At 41.7% G+C, this 19,557-nt stretch overlaps 1 protein-coding gene across 1 annotated transcript in view; it reads left to right on the top strand.

Annotated features, from left to right (window-relative positions):
• The window catches only part of LOC126471043 (uncharacterized), a 162,515-nt gene that overhangs the window by 94,252 nt on the left and 48,706 nt on the right, over positions 1–19,557 (top strand). The window contains exon 4 of the mRNA XM_050099110.1: positions 731–838. Coding sequence (XP_049955067.1) covers positions 731–838 — 108 coding nt within the window. The remainder of the gene's footprint in view (positions 1–730; positions 839–19,557) is intronic.

Raw genomic sequence — 19,557 nt, 5'->3', positions numbered from 1 at the left:
GCCTTGTGAGCCAGATATTAGGTTATAATCTCGATGGCTAAAACTTCAGTAACTGTTCCCTGGTGACAATCTGTGGGCTTCATTAAGCTAGGTTTTTCTGATAGTGAAGTCTATATTGCCATAACATCATATCTCACTAAGGAGATTTTTATGATCAACCACATTAAAAGCTTTCAGCAAATCAATTACTGTTATTAGTCATTCAGTGCCCACTAGATTTGAATTATTCTTAAACTTCCAGGCACTGGTATCTATTTTGAATTATTATTTCAAAATCAGTTTTGTGACTAAGATTATATCTGGTTCATATTAATAGATACCAGCTCTTTGTTGAAACTGAAGATTAATTGGACAAATCTGTAGTAGGTTTGTAGCTATTCATACCATTTGTCACACTTTCTTTGTTCACTGTAATTACTTTCAAGCCTCTTAGGGCAAGAAAGAAGTGTGTGTCTGTAAGTCTGTAATATTTGTGGAAATGTTCTCATGATTGCAAGGAAATTTGTGAACTGAAATTTGTGATTTGTGTATTAGTAAATTATACATCACTTGAATCCTTAAAGTTCAGAACATTACCTTTTTTGGGGAAGCTGATATGAATGGTTATTGCTTTTCAATAAATAATTAGTAGCATTAGCAATATTAGTAGTATCAACAACATTAATTATACATAGTTTATTTGTCCAATGAACATTTTATAATAATTTCAGTAACCAAATCTGTTTTGTAGGCAATTGATGCTGTGTATTTTAATTTGGCAAATGAAGAAGGGTGGCACCTGATTACTGGAACTGCCCATCGACCGCATGGTGTAGTTAATGGCTTCCTTTATGTGAAGGTATGTCTTATGGATTTAATGTGAAATATGACACAACTGTCATTTCAGAGGATGTTCTGATTTTAAAAATGAATATTTTTTTCTTACTCAGTTAACTGGACAACACTCACTTGTAAATCAATTGCCAGATTCAGTTGAGAACTTTCATGTGTATTTATGATAGAAGGCTTCTTGTGCTGCACAACTAATCTGAAGATGGCTGTAGATAACAACTGAAACCAGTGACAGAAAAATAAAAACAAGTGATCGCCATCTAGTTAAACAAATAAGAAAAAATAATTCTGAACCTCTCTTTTACATTTTTATGAGACTTCAAAAGAATGAGTAAATGAGTAAATTGAAGAAAAATATATAAACACATGGTCCAGTCACGTTAATGAGACCACTACTTATGTTCAACATCAATGTGAAATAACCATTCACAGATGACAGGTGGTGGCACAAGCAGTGGAGGGTATGTAAAGTGTGTCAGGTAGACATGGAAAACAGTGTAGGCATTTTAATGAAGCGGAGAAATTTATCTGATAACCAAAAGGGCATGATCATTGGCTTTCAGGCCAAGGATGGAAGCATTTCCGAAGCAGCTACATTTGTAAACCTTTTGCATGCCACTGTGGTTAAAGTATCCTATGTGTGGCAAAATGACACTATCCAAGATTGGCAGCAAGGCAACTATGTTACACCCCAGGCCATAGATGACAGGGGTGAACAACAGCTGCGTAGATGTGTACAGGTGAATAGACATGCAGCTGTTGAGCAACAGATTACATTGATGAACCAAGGTGCTACCAACAGCATCTTCTCAAAGACTGATCGGTGAACCTTGCTGTATATGGGCCTCTGCGGCAGGTGTGTGGTTGATGCACCCTTGCCAAATGCTGTTCATTGGACAAGAAGACTGGAATTTGCTTGCCAATACTGCAACTGGATGTTTACTGAGTGATGACAGGTGACCTTTACAGATGAATCACTTTTTATGCTCCATCAGACAGATGGCCATTGGCATGTACAGCATGAAACAATTGAAAGCAGATGGTTCCATGCTGGAGGAGCAGTGTTATGGTCTGGGGAATGTTTTTGTGGCATTCCCTGGGTGATCTCATTCTCCTAGAAGACATAATGGATCAACACAAGTATGCATCTATTCCTGAGGACCATGTCTACCCCTACATGCAGTTTGTTTTTCCTTGGCACGGTGGCATTACCATCAGGGCAGTGCAATGTGTCATAAAGATAGCAGTGTATGAGCACGGTTTGTGAAGCCCCAGGATGAGTTTACTGTCCTCCTCTGGCCACCAAACTCCAGAGAGTTAAACCCAGTTGAAAGTCTCAACCAGTCTGTTCTCACAATGAATTCTCAACTGAAAAATGTAGTGCAGCTGGCCATGGCACCTGAGTCAGCATGGCTCCACATCCCTGTCAGAACAATACTTTCCAGAATCTCATATACAGGGTGTTACAAAAAGGTACGGCCAAACTTTCAGGGAACATTCCTCACACACAAAGAAAGAAAATATGTTATGTGGACATGTGTCAGGAAACGCTTACTTTCCATGTTAGAGCTCATTTTATTACTTCTCTTCAAATCACATTAATCATGGAATGGAAACACACAGCAACAGAACGTACCAGCGTGACTTCAAACACTTTGTTACAGGAAATGTTCAAAATGTCCTCCATTAGTGAGGATACATGCATCCACCCTCTGTCGCATGGAATCCCTGATGCGCTGATGCAGCCCTGGAGAATGGCGTATTGTATAATACCACAATACGAGCACGAAGAGTCCCTACATTTGGATTTGGTACCGGGGTTGCGTAGACAAGAGCTTTCAAATGCCCTCATAAATGAAAGTCAAGAGAGTTGAGGTCAGGAGAGCGTGGAGGCCATGGAATTGGTCCACCTCTGCCAATCCATCGATCACCGAATCTGTTGTTGAGAAGCGACTGAAATGTGCAGGAGCTCAATCGTTCATGAACCACATGTTGTGTCGTACTTGTAAAGGTACATGTTCTAGCAGCACAGGTAGAGTACCCCGTATGAAATCATGATAACGTGCTCCATTGAGCGTAGGTGGAAGAACATGCTGACGAAACTAAAATGAGCTCTAACATGGAAATTAAGCGTTTCCGGACACATGTCCACATAACATCTTTTCTTTATTTGTGTGTGAGGAATGTTTCCTGAAAGTTTGGCCGTACCTTTTTGTAACACCCTGTGTGTGTATATATATATATATATATATATAAGAAAAGTCCATAACTTGCAAACTAATAGATGGAGTTGTCTCATTTTTGGTGAAAGTGTAGCTTAAAGTCCAACTTAAAGATATCACTGTAGGTGTTCGAAATGGTCACCATTAACATCCACACACAAACGATGTCGCCAAACTGCAGCACGAACTACTGACTGCAACGTGTTCAGTTGGATATTTGCACATGAATGTACAATGGATTCTCGAAGTTCATCCAATGTGAATGGCTTTTGTCGATAAACGACATCCTTTAGTGTTCCTCACAGGTAAAAGTCCAGAGGAGTTAGGTCTGGGGAATGTGGTGGATACACCACAGCACCGCTATGGCCTATCCTTCTTCCTGGTAGATTTTCGTCGAGATACGCCATAACATGATTTTGGTAGTGGGCTGGGGCACCATCTTGTTGAAAGTAAACTCTTCCATCTCCATACAAGTCTCAGATTGCAGGTAAAATGGAAGTCTGAAGCTTCTGAAGGTACACCTCATCGGTAGCTGTGCCGTCAAAGAAGAATGGCCCAATCAAGCCGTGGTGAGACAACCCACATCACACATTTACTCCTGGAAAATTCATGGCTTTGTCTACGTGGACGTTCGGATCTTCGGCGGTCCATTAGATGCAATTTTGGCGATTTAATATACCACTGAGTTTGAACTGTACCTCCTCAGACCACACAATCATCTCTGCAAACTCTTCATCGTTGTGCACCATGTTAGTAAACCACTCACAGTACTCCATTCTATGATCTGGGTCATCCTTGTTCATTGCATGTAGCAATCATGGGATGTAGCACTTCCACTTTGCTGTCTTCAAAATTCACCGAACACTTGATCAACTCATTCCAGTTTCACTGGCACACTGTCTCACAGACTTCTGTGGTGAGCGAGTGAACCGTTGTAACACACGATGGGAGTTAGCTGGACTTGTTACTGTTACAGGTCGTCCAGATCATTGTTTGTGTACATCTTTAACACAGCCTTTGACTTCAAATTTGTCTCGAATGCGGTGAATCGTTAAACATGTCGGTGGCTCTGTTTGATACTCATTTCACCATTGCCATTGAACCTCATTAATGTTTTTGTACTTAAAATACCACTTCAAAACTGACTTCCTTCCATCGAATGTAAGCCTTGCGCCAACCATGTTTACTCAAGTAACTAGGTGCAACTAAGAACAAAACACTATCTGGCGACTGTCATCTGACAAAACAAAACAACACAACACAATGCTTGTGTGGCGATTGCCAGAACTACAAACTATTACACTACCAAAGATGAAACAACTTCGTCAATTAGTTTGCCAGCTATGGACTTTTAAACAGTGGATACATTTTTTTGGACCCCTCTGTATATATGTGTGTGTGTGTGTGTGGGGGGGGGGGGGGGGTTGTGCATGAGTGTGTATGCCCGCACATGTGTGTTGAATGCCTGCATGTGTGCAGTTCAAACAGTTTTGATGAAAATGATGGGTTGAGGATTGTCTGAATCTACATGCAAATGGACCAGCAGTTTATTAAGTACTAGCATACCCGCAACTTAGCATGGGCATTTTAATTCAATGATTTTTTTATATGGAGTGTAATGTGTTAAGCTCAGATTTTAAGAATAGGATAGTGTAGATTTCATAATCTGTTCATTTATCATTTTTTCTAATGTAGGCATAACAGTGCTGCCCCTTGGCTAGATCCCCAATTTTTCTTTTCCATGTTAAATGTAGGCATTTATGTATTAAAAATGCACAAAAATACAGGAAATATACACTAAAACAAGGGAAATATGAGCACAACAAGTAATACAGTAAATAAAGTTACAATGAGTACACTTCAGAAAAATTGCATAATTTATTCAAGAGAATAAACTGTACAAACTGGGCATCTCAATAACATTTTGGCCAGTCTCTGGACCTTATGCAGGCAGTTATTCAATTTGGCCCTGATTGACGGTTGTTGGATGTCGTCCTAAGGGATATAATGCCATATTCTGTCCAGCTGGCATGTTAGATTCTCAAAATCCTGAGATGGTTGGAGGGCCCTGCCCATAATGCTTCAAGCATTTTCAATTGGGCAGAGATCTGGTAACCTTGCTTACCAAAGTAGGGTTTGGCAAGCATGAATACAAGCAGTGGAAATTCTCACTGCATGCCGGTAGGCATTATCTTGCTGAAATATAAGCCCAGAATGGCTTCTCATGAAGGGAATTCAAATGGGGCATAAAATATTCTCAATTTACTACTGTGCTATTAGGGTGCTGTGAATTACAACCAAAGGGATCCTGATATGAAAGAAATGGCACCTCAGACCACCATTCCTGGTTGTCGGCTGTATGGTGGGCGACAGTCAGGTTGGTATCCCACCACTGTCCAGGGATTCTCCAGATACATCTCTGCTGGTCATCTGGGCTCATTTCGAAGTGACACTCATCACTGAAGACAATTCTACTCCAGTCTGTGAGATTCCAGGCTAAAGACATGCCTGGTGATGCCCCAAAGAGCGGTGGGCTACCAACCTGACTGTTGCCTGCCACACAGCCTGATAGCCAGGAGTGATAATCTGAGATGCCATTTCTTTCCATAGAAGGCAGTATATGAATGATACTCTATGTCCCATTTTGTTGCTCTTCATGGCAAGTCATCCTCATTTCACATTTAAGGAAGATAATACTGCCTGCATGTAGTGAGAGTTTCTACGACTTGTCTTCATTCTTACCAAACACTATCTTGTTCAGTGAGGTTGCTGGATCTCTCTCCAGTTGAGAACATTTGAAGCATTATGGTCAGAGCTCTCCAATCATCTCAGGATTTTGATAATCCAATGCACCAGTTGGACAGAATTTGGGATGATATGCCTAAGGAGGACATCCAATAACTCTGTCAATCAATGCCAAGCTGAATAACTGCTTGCATAAAAGCCAGAGGTTGACCAACTTGTTACTGACTTGCTCAATTTGTAAAGCTCATTAAGTTTCTCTGAAACTGTAATCATTTGTTTGTCTGTACATGTACATCACATCCACTGATTTCCATCCCATTGTCCCATTCATGTAATTCCTTCATGGTGCATCCTTTTTTCTTCTTCTCCTTAGAGTTTATAATGAGCACTTGGATTTTCTTCAATGATACAAACTTGAGGACCACTCTTTTTGCCCTTGCTTCCACTGTTATAAGATTGTTTCTGACAATCTGCAAGCAGAATGCCAAGCTATGTAGTATCTGAAACAACAATTCTGTGAGACCTTTTCCAGTAGTGTCATTTATTTTGTAGAAGCCAAAAAATATTCTTCAATTGCAGCTGGTTTGGAAAACACATCTACCACTCTTAAAACTATGCTTAATTCCTCCTTGTCATTCAAATCTCCTGTACGGTCCAATATTATTGAATATTATATATTTTTGAGTATGATGTTCATCATGATAGCTACAATCTCATCAGAAGTTATGGTAATTATTTCATTTTGTATGCCCCTACTTAAAGCAACCAGTCTTCAAGGTTTAGCCCCTTAAGAAGATTCAATTACCTGGGTTTCTAAACATTTTATGATTGCGTCCTAATGGAAGATTTCTTTCAGGGAGGGAACATGCTATGGAAAATAATCTTCACAAAACAAATCTCCACCTCCTTTCTTCCTGATCAATTTGATCTTGAGTTGGCTGACGCATTAATTTTGATTTTTTAATTCTCTTCAAAAGCTATTTCCACTTTCACATTTTGGTAATATGGCTGTGGGACAGTTCATGTATAGAGATAATTTTTGCAAGCTTTGTCAGCTTCTTAACCTATTCCTTGTGAGAGAGCCAGCACTCAAATTGAATAACTTGCAACAAAAGCAAAATACGGGATCTTTTATTTGAGAATGTACAAGCTATGTTCAATTAACTTTTCTGTTATTTGAAAGACAATGGAAGCAATGAAAAAAAGTAAACCATCTTCTTGTCTCTCTATCCACACGAAATTTTTCATTTTTCACTGTCTTGCAGATCTTCCTTAATTGATCTCATCCTAAACTTGTTGTTTATAATATCTGACCAGGTTCCTGGATCACTAATGTCATCAACAACTTGAAGGCAGTTACCTTCTGTAGATGATTTTCTTTCTTTGTGGTGTTTTTGGCTTGCTCTACTTTCTTCTGCAGTAACACTATCATAACCTATTTCCACCAGTGTAACAACTTCATGAACCAGTAGTTCTTGTTTGCATGAAACTTATGATTCTTCAGCATTATCAGCTGATGAAGCTGTAGAAAGATTACTTTTTTTTTACACCACACTGTGCATTCACAGAAACACTGTTACTTCAGTTTAAAAAATTATTTAATGTACCCTTTTGCTGCAACTGCTCTTTTGGATTCCACAGATATGTTTCATCTACATCTACATCTACATTTATACTCCGCAAGCCATCCAACGGTGTGTGGCGCAGGGCCCTTTACGTGCCACTGTCATTACCTCCCTTTCCTGTTCCAATCGTGTATGGTTCGCAGGAAGAACGACTGTCTGAAAGCCTCCGTGCACGCTCTAATCTATCTAATTTTACATTCGTGATCTCCTTGGGAGGTATAAGTAGGGGGAAGCAATATATTCGATACCTCATCCAGAAACACACCCTCTCGAAACCTGGCGAGCAAGCTACACCGCAATGCAGAGCACCTCTCTTGCAGAGTCTGCCACTTGAGTTTGTTAAACGTCTCCGTAACGCTATCACGGTTACCAAATAACCCTGTGACGAAACGCGCCGCTCTTCTTTGGATCTTCTCTATCTCCTCTGTCAAACCGATCTGGTATGGATCCCACACCGATGAGCAATACTCAAGTATAGGTCGAACGAGTGTTTTGTAAGCCACCTCCTTTGTTGATGGACTACATTTTCTAAGGACTCTCCCAATGAATCTCAACCTGGTACCCGCCTTACCAACAATTAATTTTATATGATCATTCCACTTCAAATCGTTCCGCACGCATACTCCCAGATATTTTACAGAAGTAACTGCTACCAGTGTTTGTTCCGCTATCATATAATCATACAATAAAGGATCCTTCTTTCTATGTATTTGCAATACATTACATTTGTCTATGTTAAGGGACAGTTGCCACTCCCTGCACCAAGTGCCTATCTGCTGCAGATCTTCCTGCATTTCGCTACAATTTTCTAATGATGCATTTTCTCTGTATACTACAGCATCATCCACGAAAAGCCGCATGGAACTTCCGACACTATCTACTAGGTCATTTATATATATTGTGAAAAGAAATGGTCCCATAACACTCCCCTGTGGCACGCCAGAGGTTACTTTAACGTCTGTAGACGTCTCTCCAATGATAACAACATGCTGTGTTCTGTTTGCTAAAAACTCTTCAATCCAGCCACACAGCTGGTCTGATATTCCATAGGCTCTTACTTTGTTTATCAGGCGGCAGTGCGGAACTGTATCGAACGCCTTCCGGAAGTCAAGAAAAATAGCATCTACCTGGGAGCCTGTATCTAATATTTTCTGGGTCTCATGAACAAATAAAGCGAGTTGGGTCTCACACGATCGCTGTTTCCGGAATCCATGTTGATTCCTACATAGTAGATTCTGGGTTTCCAAAAACGACATGATACTCAAGCAAAAAACATGTTCTAAAATTCTACAACAGATCGACGTAAGAGATATAGGTCTATAGCTTTGCGCATCTGCTCGACGACCCTTCTTGAAGACTGGGACTACCTGTGCTCTTTTCCAATCATTTGGAACCCTCCGTTCCTCTAGAGACTTGCGGTACACGGCTGTTAGAAGGGGGGCAAGTTCTTTCGCGTACTCTGTGTAGAATCGAATTGGTATCCCGTCAGGTCCAGTGGACTTTCCTCTATTGAATGATTCCAGTTGCTTTTCTATTCCTTGGAAACTTATTTCGATGTCAGCCATTTTTTCGTTTGTGCGAGGATTTAGAGAAGAAACTGCAGTGCGTTCTTCCTCTGTGAAACAGCTTTGGAAAAAGGTGTTTAGTATTTCAGCTTTACGCATGTCATTCTCTGTTTCAATGCCATCATCATCCCGGAGTGTCTGGATATGCTGTTTCGAGCCACTTACTGATTTAACGTAAGACCAGAACTTCCTAGGATTTTCTGTCAAGTTGGTACATAGAATTTTACTTTCGAATTAACTGAACGCTTCTCGCATAGCCCTACTTACGCTAACTTTGACATCATTTAGCTTCTGTTTGTCTGAGAGGTTTTGGCTGCGTTTAAACTTGGAGTGAAGCTCTCTTTGCTTTCGCAGTAGTTTCCTAACTTTGTTGTTGTACCACGGTGAGTTTTTCCCATCCCTCACAGTTTTACTCGGCACGTACCTGTCTAAAACGCATTTTACGATTGCCTTGAACTTTTTCCATAAACACTCAACATTGTCAGTGTCGGAACAGAATTTTCGTTTCGATCTGTTAGGTAGTCTGAAATCTGCCTTCTATTACTCTTGCTAAACAGATAAACCTTCCTCCCTTTTTTTATATTCCTATTAACTTCCATATTCAGGGATGCTGCAACGGCCTTATGATCACTGATTCCCTGTTCTGCACTTACAGAGTCGAAAAGTTCAGGTCTGTTTGTTATCAGTAGGTCCAAGATGTTATCTCCACGAGTCGGTTCTCTGTTTAATTGCTCGAGGTAATTTTCGGATAGTGCACTCAGTATAATGTCACTCGATGCTCTGTCCCTACCACCCGTCCTAAACATCTGAGTGTCCCAGTCTATATCTGGTAAATTGAAATCTCCACCTAAGACTATAACATGCTGAGAAAATTTATGTAAAATGTATTCCAAATTTTCTCTCAGTTGTTCTGCCACTAATGCTGCTGAGTCGGGAGGTCGGTAAAAGGAGCCAATTATTAACCTAGCTCGGTTGTTGAGTGTAACCTCCACCCATAATAATTCACAGGAACTATCCACTTCTACTTCACTACAGGATAAACTACTACTAACAGCGATGAACACTCCACCACCGGTTGCATGCAATCTATCCTTTCTAAACACCGTCTGTACCTTTGTAAAAATTTCGGCAGAATTTATCTCTGGCTTAAGCCAGGTTTCTGTACCTACAACGATTTCAGCTTCGGTGTTTTCTATCAGCGCTTGAAGTTCTGGTACTTTACCAACGCAGCTTCGACAGTTGACAATTACAATACCGATTGCTGCTTGGTCCCCGCATGTCCTGACTTTGCCCCGCACCCGTTGAGGCTGTTGCCCTTTCTGTACTTGCACAAGGCCATCTAACCTAAAAAACTGCCCAGCCCGCGCCACACAACCCCTGCTACCCGTGTAGCTGCTTGTTGCGTGTAGTGGACTCCTGACCTATCCAGCGGAACCCGAAACCCCACCACCCTATGGCGCAAGTCGAGGAATCTGCAGCCCACACGGTTGCAGAACCGTCCCAGCCTCTGATTCAGACTCTCCACTCGGCTCTGTACCAAAGGTCCGCAGTCAGTCCTGTCGACGATGCTGCAGATGATGAGCTCTGCTTTCATCCCGCTAGCGAGACTGGCAATCTTCACCAAATCAGATAGCCGCCGGAAGCCAGAGAGTATTTCCTCCGATCCATAGCGACACACATCATTGGTGCCGACATGAGCGACCACCTGCAGATGGGTGCACCCTGTACCCTTCATGGCATCCGGAAGGACCCTTTCCACATCTGGAATGACTCCCCCCCGGCATGCACACGGAGTGCACATTGGTTTTCTTCCCCTCTCTTGCTACCATTTCTCTAAGGGGCCCCATTACGCGCCTGACGTTGGAGCTCCCAACTACCAGTAAGCCCACCCTCTGCGACCACCCGGATCTTGCAGACTGAGGGGCAACCTCTGGAACAGGACAAGCAGCCATGTCAGGCCGAAGATCAGTATCAGCCTGAGACAGAGCCTGAAACCGGTTCGTCAGACAAACTGGAGAGGCCTTCCGTTCGGCCCTCCGGAATGTCTTTCGCCCCCTGCCACACCTTGAGACGACCTCCCACTCTACCACAGGTAAGGGATCAGCCTCAATGCGAGCAGTATCCCGGGCAATCACAGTCGTAGTCTGATCGGGGGATGCGTGGGACGAGCTGGCCATCCCCGACAAACCCCCATCCGGACCCCCACAGTGATGCCCATTGGCAACAGCCTCAAGCTGTGTGGCCGAAGCCAACACTGCCTGAAGCTGGGAGCGAAGGGATGCCAAATCAGCCTGCATCCGAACACAGCAGTTGCAGTCCCTATCCATGCTAAAAACTGTTTTGCAAAGAACGTCTGAACTAATCTACAGAGAGCGCAAACAAATCGACAAAATTTAAACGGTTATTAAAATACAAGATTGCCTAGTAAACGCAGTAATGCTGCTACTTGCGCACTGCTGACACTACTCGGCGGCAGAAGGAGACTACACGAATTTACACTATTCAGGTACTAAAACGCGATGCTACAACTCTCAAATACTATAATACGCCCAAAATTTATGAATTAAACAATGCAAGTACCAAAATCACGCAAAGAAATTAAGAATTAAACTATGTAACAAATGAGTGAGCTAGGAGTATACGACTTGCTGCTGCAGCTGCTTATCCAACGGCAGCAGGGAGCCCCTACTTAAAGCAACCAGTCTTCAAGGTTTAACCCCTTAAGATGATTCAATTACCTGGGTTTCTAAACATTTTATGATTGCCTCCTAATGGAAGATTTCTTTCAGGGCGGGAACATGCTGTGGAAAATAATCTTCACAAAACAAATCTCCACCTCCTTTCTTCCTGATCAATTTGATCTTGAGTTGGCTGATGCATTAATTTTGATTTTTTAATTCTCTTCAAAAGCTATTTCCACTTTCACATTTTAGTAATATGGCTGTGGGACAGTTCATGTTTAGAGATAATTTTTGCAAGCTTTGTCAGCTTATTAACCTATTTCTTGCGAGAGAGCCAGCACTCAAATTGAATAACTTGCAACAAAAGCAAAATACGGGATCTTTTATTTGAGAATGTACAAGCAATGTTCAATTAACTTTTCTGTTATTTGAAAGACGATGGAAGCAATGAAAAGCAGTAAACCATCTTCTTGTCTCACTATCCACAAGAAATTTTTCATTTTTCACTGTCTTACAGATCTTCCTTAATTGATCTCATCCTAAACTTGTTGTTTATAATATCTGGCCAGGTTCCTGGATCACTAATGTCATCAACAACTTGAAGGCAGTTACCTTCTGTAGATGATTTTCTTTCTTTGTGGTGTTTTTGGCTTGCTCTACTTTCTTCTGCAGTAACACTGTCATAACCTACACTCCTGGAAATGGAAAAAAGAACACATTGACACCGGTGTGTCAGACCCACCATACTTGCTCCGGACACTGCGAGAGGACTGTACAAGCAATGATCACACGCACGGCACAGCGGACACACCAGGAACCGCGGTGTTGGCCATCGAATGGCGCTAGCTGCGCAGCATTTGTGCACCGCCGCCGTCAGTGTCAGCCAGTTTGCCGTGGCATACGGAGCTCCATCGCAGTCTTTAACACTGGTAGCATGCCGCGACAGCGTGGATGTGAACCTTATGTGCAGTTGACGGACTTTGAGCGAGGGCGTATAGTGGGCATGCGGGAGGCCGGGTGGACGTACCGCCGAATTGCTCAACACGTGGGGCGTGAGGTCCCCACAGTACATCGATGTTGTCGCCAGTGGTCGGCGGAAGGTGCACGTGCCCGTCGATCTGGGACCGGACCGCAGCGACGCACAGATGCACGCCAAGACCGTAGGATCCTACGCAGTGCCGTAGGGGACCGCACCGCCACTTCCCAGCAAATTAGGGACACTGTTGCTCCTCGGGTATCGGCGAGGACCATTCGCAACCGTCTCCATGAAGCTGGGCTACGGTCCCGCACACCGTTAGGCCGTCTTCCGCTCACGCCCCAACATCATGCAGCCCGCCTCCAGTGGTGTCGCGATAGGCGTGAATGGAGGGACGAATGGAGACGTGTCGTCTTCAGCGATGAGAGTCGCTTCTGCCTTGGTGCCAATGATGGTCGTATGCGTGTTTGGCGCCGTGCAGGTGAGCGCCACAATCAGGACTGCATACGACCGAGGCACACAGGGCCAACACCCGGCATCATGGTGTGGGGAGCGATCTCCTACACTGGCCGTACACCACTGGTGATCGTCGAGGGGACACTGAATAGTGCACGGTACATCCAAACCGTCATCGAACCCATCGTTCTACCATTCCTAGACCGGCAAGGAAACTTGCTGTTCCAACAGGACAATGCACGCCCGCATGTATCCCGTGCCACCCAACGTGCTCTAGAAGGTGTAAGTCAACTACCCTGGCCAGCAAGATCTCCGGATCTGTCCCCCATTGAGCATGTTTGGGACTGGATGAAGCGTCGTCTCACGCGGTCTGCACGTCCAGCACGAACGCTGGTCCAACTGAGGCGCCAGATGGAAATGACATGGCAAGCCGTTCCACAGGACTACATCCAGCATCTCTACGATCGTCTCCATGGGAGAATAGCAGCCTGCATTGCTGCGAAAGGTGGATATACACTGTACTAGTGCCGACATTGTGCATGCTCTGTTGCCTGTGTCTATGTGCCTGTGGGTCTGTCAGTGTGATCATGTGATGTATCTGACCCCAGGAATGTGTCAATAAAGTTTCCCCTTCCTGGGACAATGATTTCACGGTGTTCTTATTTCAATTTCCAGGAGTGTATTTCCACAAGTGTAATATCTTCATGAACCAGTAGATCTTGTTAGCATGAAACTTAAGATTTTTCAGCATTATCAGCTGATGAAGCTGTAGAAAGATTACTTTTTTTTTTACACCACACTGTGCATTCACAGAAACACTGTTACTTCAGTTTAAAAAATTATTTAATGTACCCTTTTGCTGCAACTGCTCTTTTGGATTCCACAGATATGTTTCATCTACATCTACATCTACATTTATACTCCGCAAGCCACCCAACGGTGTGTGGCGCAGGGCCCTTTACGTGCCACTGTCATTACCTCCCTTTCCTGTTCCAGTCGTGTATGGTTCGCGGGAAGAACGACTGTCTGAAAGCCTCCGTGCACGCTCTAATTTCTTTAATTTTACATTCGTGATCTCCTTGGGAGGTATAAGTAGGGGGAAGCAATATATTCGATACCTCATCCAGAAGCACACCCTCTCGAAACCTGGCGAGCAAGCTACACCGCAATGCAGAGCGCCTCTCTTGCAGAGTCTGCCACTTGAGTTTGTTAAACGTCTCCGTAACGCTATCACGGTTACCAGATAACCCTGTGATGAAACGCACCACTCTTCTTTGGATCTTCTCTATCTCCTCCGTCAACCTGATCTGGTATGGATCCCACACTGATGAGCAATACTCAAGTATAGGTCGAACGAGTGTTTTGTAAGCCACCTCCTTTGTTGATGGACTACATTTTCTAAGGACACTCCCAATGAATCTCAACCTGGTACCCGCCTTACCAACAATTAATTTTATATGATCATTCCACTTCAAATCGTTCCGCATGCATACTCCCAGATATTTTACAGAAGTAACTGCTACCAGTGTTTGTTCCGCTATCATATAATCATACAATAAAGGATCCTTCTTTCTATGTATTTGCAATACATTACATTTGTCTATGTTAAGGGTAAGTTGCCACTCCCTGTACCAAGTGCCTATCTGCTGCAGATCTTCCTGCATTTCGCTACAATTTTCTAATGATGCACTTTCTCTGTATACTACAGCATCATCCGCGAAAAGCCGCATGGAACTTCCGACACTATCTACTAGGTCATTTATATATATTGTGAAAAGCAATGGTCCCATAACACTCCCCTGTGGCACACCAGAGGTTACTTTAACGTCTGTAGACGTCTCTCCATTGGTAACAACATGCTGTGTTCTGTTTGCTAAAAACTCTTCAATCCAGCCACACAGCTGGTCTGATATTCCGTAGGCTCTTACTTTGTTTATCAGGTGACAGTGCGGAACTGTATCGAACGCCTTCCGGAAGTCAAGAAAAATAGCATCTACCTGGGAGCCTGTATCTAATATTTTCTGGGTCTCATGAACAAATAAAGCGAGTTGGGTCTCACACGATCGCTGTTTCCGGAATCCATGTTGATTCCTACATAGTAGATTCTGGGTTTCCAAAAACGACATGATACTTGAGCAAAAAACATGTACTTATGATCCATTCTGCACTCTTGCATAAGAAAACTGTATGTCCTGATAGCACCAGAAATAGACAGACAGACTGTATTCATACTTCATACCAGACTGAGGTGCTGAATCAAGTTACTGAAAATACTAGGGCCCTTTGTTCAAATGCCACTGGCTCACAAATTCAGGCTGGTGGCCAACTGTCAGAGAAATGGAAATCTGTAGTGTCGTCAGTTGATGTGTAGAGCAACTGCCATGGTATTCAACAAATCTGCCCAGTTTAAGAAAAAGTAGAATCAACAGTGAAGGTGATCTCAACAGTAGAAGTAGTGTGAATGGTGCCTACTAAAAAATTTGAAGAATTCTTTTTCTCTTTCAGCAGGAAACAAGATTGCTCATTAAGTAAGGAAAAATTTTGACAGGGATCATGGTGGGCCCCCCGCAAACTCAAGCGCTCCCATGACTGTGGTTCTCGCTATAGCCTTAAACGAACACTTTAAGTTTTGCATTTCATGAAACATTGGTAGTTCATACTTCTGATGAAAAATTCAATTTCTTCTGGTGAATTTCCTTCTATCTGGTTTTCTAGTCCATAAATGCATTCAAAAGTTTTGATATCTATATAAAAAAATTAGCAGAAGTATGAAAGTGATTGTAAGATGTGGAAATATGTTACATACATGTATATAATATTAAACAGTAGACAAGTAGTATATTTAATTTAAAAAAAAAGACTTGCTACACCATTTGCTAAAAATGATTTTTTAAAGAAAATATGTAAAATACAGGATAGCAGATGGCAACTGCTGGTGGTGAATGATTACATAAGATGGTGGATACAATGACAGAATTATGTTCCATAAATGTTACCATAGAGTTAAATGTACTCACCACAATGAGGATATATTGAATCGCAGACAGGTACAATGAAAACTGCTGCTAAAATATTAAGCTTTCAGACAAATTCCCTCTTCTGAAATAGAAAGCACATTTATTCACACAAGCACAGCTTGTTCACTGGCACTGTAGCCTAAATCATAGGCTAGACCATGTTCTGGGTTTGTGGTGGAAGGGTGGGAGGGAGACAGTGTTAGCAAGCTTGTGAATCCTCACAACTCATGTTTGTTGTGTCAGTGCACTGCTGCTGCCAGTTGAATCCAATGTTGACAGATAGAGATAAGTTTCCCATGGCATCAAATATATGGTCATTTTTAAGAGTGGCAAAAATTTTAAATCAAGAACTGGACATTTTCATATTAATTTTTTAGTTTAAGTCATACCTGAATTTTGGAGGCAATTTTTTGAAGAAAAGTGAATCTTATCATCCATAAAATACAGTATACACAAATACTGAAAATTGTCCACCATACTTGTCTCAATACCTCCAGTTCTTAGATGGACTGTTGGAGAGTTTCTACTCAGTATCTGCATATTGGTTTTGCTGGTTTTAAGACACATTTTTGTGAATTCTTCAAGGCCAAGTTCTGATTTAGTTTGTACTTACCTTTAGATCTCAGTCCAAATCATCACAGTGTAGTTGTTGAGTCCTTCCTTTTGACTGCTTTCAAACTTTGCCCATTATGACAATGAAAAGGAGTAACAGAAGACAAACACCCTTGTTGGAGTCCACTTTCTGTTCTGAACCAACCTGATCTTCCATTTTGGACTTGTGTAATGCTCTTGATTTCATCATATAATCATCTTACTAACTTTCTCTATTCCAGATAAACAGTTATACGTCTCATTTTTCACCCAGTACTTCTCATAGCACATTGTGGCAGAATAAAGGTCAGTTGTTGATCCTTGAGGTATGAAATTGTGTTGTTGTGCCTTTAGTGTAGATTAATCAACTTTTCTTATTTTGTATCAAAGGTAGAACACACTGACATTTACTCCAAGAAATATCACCTCTGTAGTTGTTGCACATCTTCCTATCTCTCTTTTTAATTATGACTCCCTGCTTCCAGTCATTAGCTATTAAATTTTCTTTCCAAGTTATGTTTAGATCACTGTACAGTCACTGGTGCCCAAGGTGTCAAAGTGCTTCAACCATTGCCACATTGAACTCAACTGATTCTGCAGACATGTTGTTTTTCATTTCAGACACCAATTACTCCACTTTCAACTAGATCAAGCTATCAGGATCAGGATCAAGTAGTTCATTATCTACTGCAGTATTATCTCCATTACATTTTAACAAAGTATTGCCCCCGTTATAATTCAGTAACAAACTTCTCTAATATTTGTGTCTTCTGATTCAGCATGTAAACACTGGGAAATTTGACCAATTAAATAAATTCACTTTTGGTTCTTCTGTTGTTTATCATGTTTTACAGCCTTTTGTATCTCAGTCATGAGTTACTTTGGTAACCATTTCTTCTTTACATTTCTTTTTTCATCTTCAGCTAACTGTCTGACTGTAAATTTTTTGCTGCTTCTACTCCACTTAGGTTTACCTTTTTAGGTTTTTTTATCTGACTCTGTCATCCATATACTACATGAACTGTACCTACCACAAACTGCTTACGGCCTATGGTGTCAACTCAGATCTTCAGCCTGAATGACTTTGACGTCATTAACTGCAGTCCTTACATTTGGATCAGTTTGTATGTAATCTATTATTGTACCAGTTTTATCATGCCAGCCATACTTCAAGCCCCTGAAGACAGGAGCATCTGTTACATATATATAAAACATCCTCAAGGGCAATGACCTCTCGGAATACCTTACTACCTATTGTGAATTGTGTTTTATTAGTCTCATAACATACACTTACAAATCGTGTGATTATGGTACAGGAGACACATAAAAAATTACAAACTAAAATCTAATATTAATTTTTAAAACTATATTTAGTCTATGTTGAACCATCCCTGTTTCTTCTTCTCTTACTATCAAATCTATTCATCAAGTATCACCAACATTAATGGGCATGGGTCCCTTTGAAGTAAAATATTCCGGAGGTAAACTAGGTTCCCATTCGGATCTCTGGGTGGAACCTGCTTCGAAGAGCGAAAGAAACTTTCAGGTTTGGAACATGGAATGTTAAAAGTTTGAACACGCAAGGAACGTTCCAGACACTATTAGACAAATTAGATAGATATGATGCAGACATTACAGCTATTCAAGAAACTCAGTGGCAGGGGGAGGATAGCATAAAGAGGGGTAAATATACATTTTTCTATGGAGGTGCAGAAGCTCACAGTTTCGGAACAGGTTTAGCAGTACAGAGAAAAGTGCTTCACACAATCAGAGATATAAGGTTCATTAGTGACCGACTATCAGTCATAGTGTTGTCCGGCAGGTGGAATAGACTAGTAGTAATTAATGTACACACACCAACTGAGGGCACTGAAGAGGTTGCTAAAGATGGCTTTTATGAACAACTGTGGGATAGGTGATTTTAATGCAAAGATAGGGAAGCAGGAAGCATTCCGGCCTAAAATTGGGAAAGAAAGTTTGCATAACATTTCAAATGATAATGGCAGAAGGGTGGTTAATTTTGATGTTTCAAAAGATAATACTATTGAGAGCACATATTTCAAAAGGAAGCAACTTGGGTCTCTCCGGATGGACACACCCGAAACCAAATTGATCATGTTTTTGTAGATCGAAGGTGACACACTAGTATAGAAAATGTTAGGACTTTCAGGGGAGCAGACTGCGATTCTGATCATTTTCTTGTAGTTGCCAAAGTTCACCAATGGCTATATACAGCAACATCAAGGTGTCACAATGCAGAACTTGTTAGGTTCGACACTGACAAGCTAAATGATGAAAACTTTAGAAGAAGGTACATGATAGAAATTTCAAATAGGTTTGATGCTCTCAGGACACACAAAGATCAAGATGAGGATGTAAATAAACAGTGGATCACTGTGAGGAATAATATCAAAGAGGTAGCGAAGGTCACAATAGGTACAATTAAGAAGAACAGGAGGAAACTGTTGTTTGATGAGGAATGCAAGAAATTGTTAGAGGAAAGGAGAAAAGCGCGATTAGACTGGGATAGAATGGGAGACAGAAAACAAGAGGAGTTCTTGAACATGAGAAGGGAAGTTGGTCGTAGGCTACGGGCAAAGAAGAGGGATTATTTGAACAATCAAATCAAAAAAATGGAAACAAACAGTAAAATAAAAAAAAAAAAAACATTAGGGAACTTTACCTAGACATAAATGGGTATAGGAAGGGGTTCAAGCCTAGGACAAATGCACTTTGAGGGGATGCGGGGGTACTACTGGCAGACCCCAGTGCTATATTAAGTAAATGGAGGGCGTATTTTGAGCATCTATTAAATGTACACCAGGTAGCAGGAAATGAGCAAGTGTAC

Source organism: Schistocerca serialis, chromosome 3 (genome assembly GCF_023864345.2).
Source record: "Schistocerca serialis cubense isolate TAMUIC-IGC-003099 chromosome 3, iqSchSeri2.2, whole genome shotgun sequence".
In the NCBI taxonomy this organism is placed as follows: domain Eukaryota; kingdom Metazoa; phylum Arthropoda; class Insecta; order Orthoptera; family Acrididae; genus Schistocerca; species Schistocerca serialis.
The sequence above is the reverse complement of the archived record's forward strand: the minus strand, read 5'-3'. Positions and strand labels throughout refer to the sequence as shown.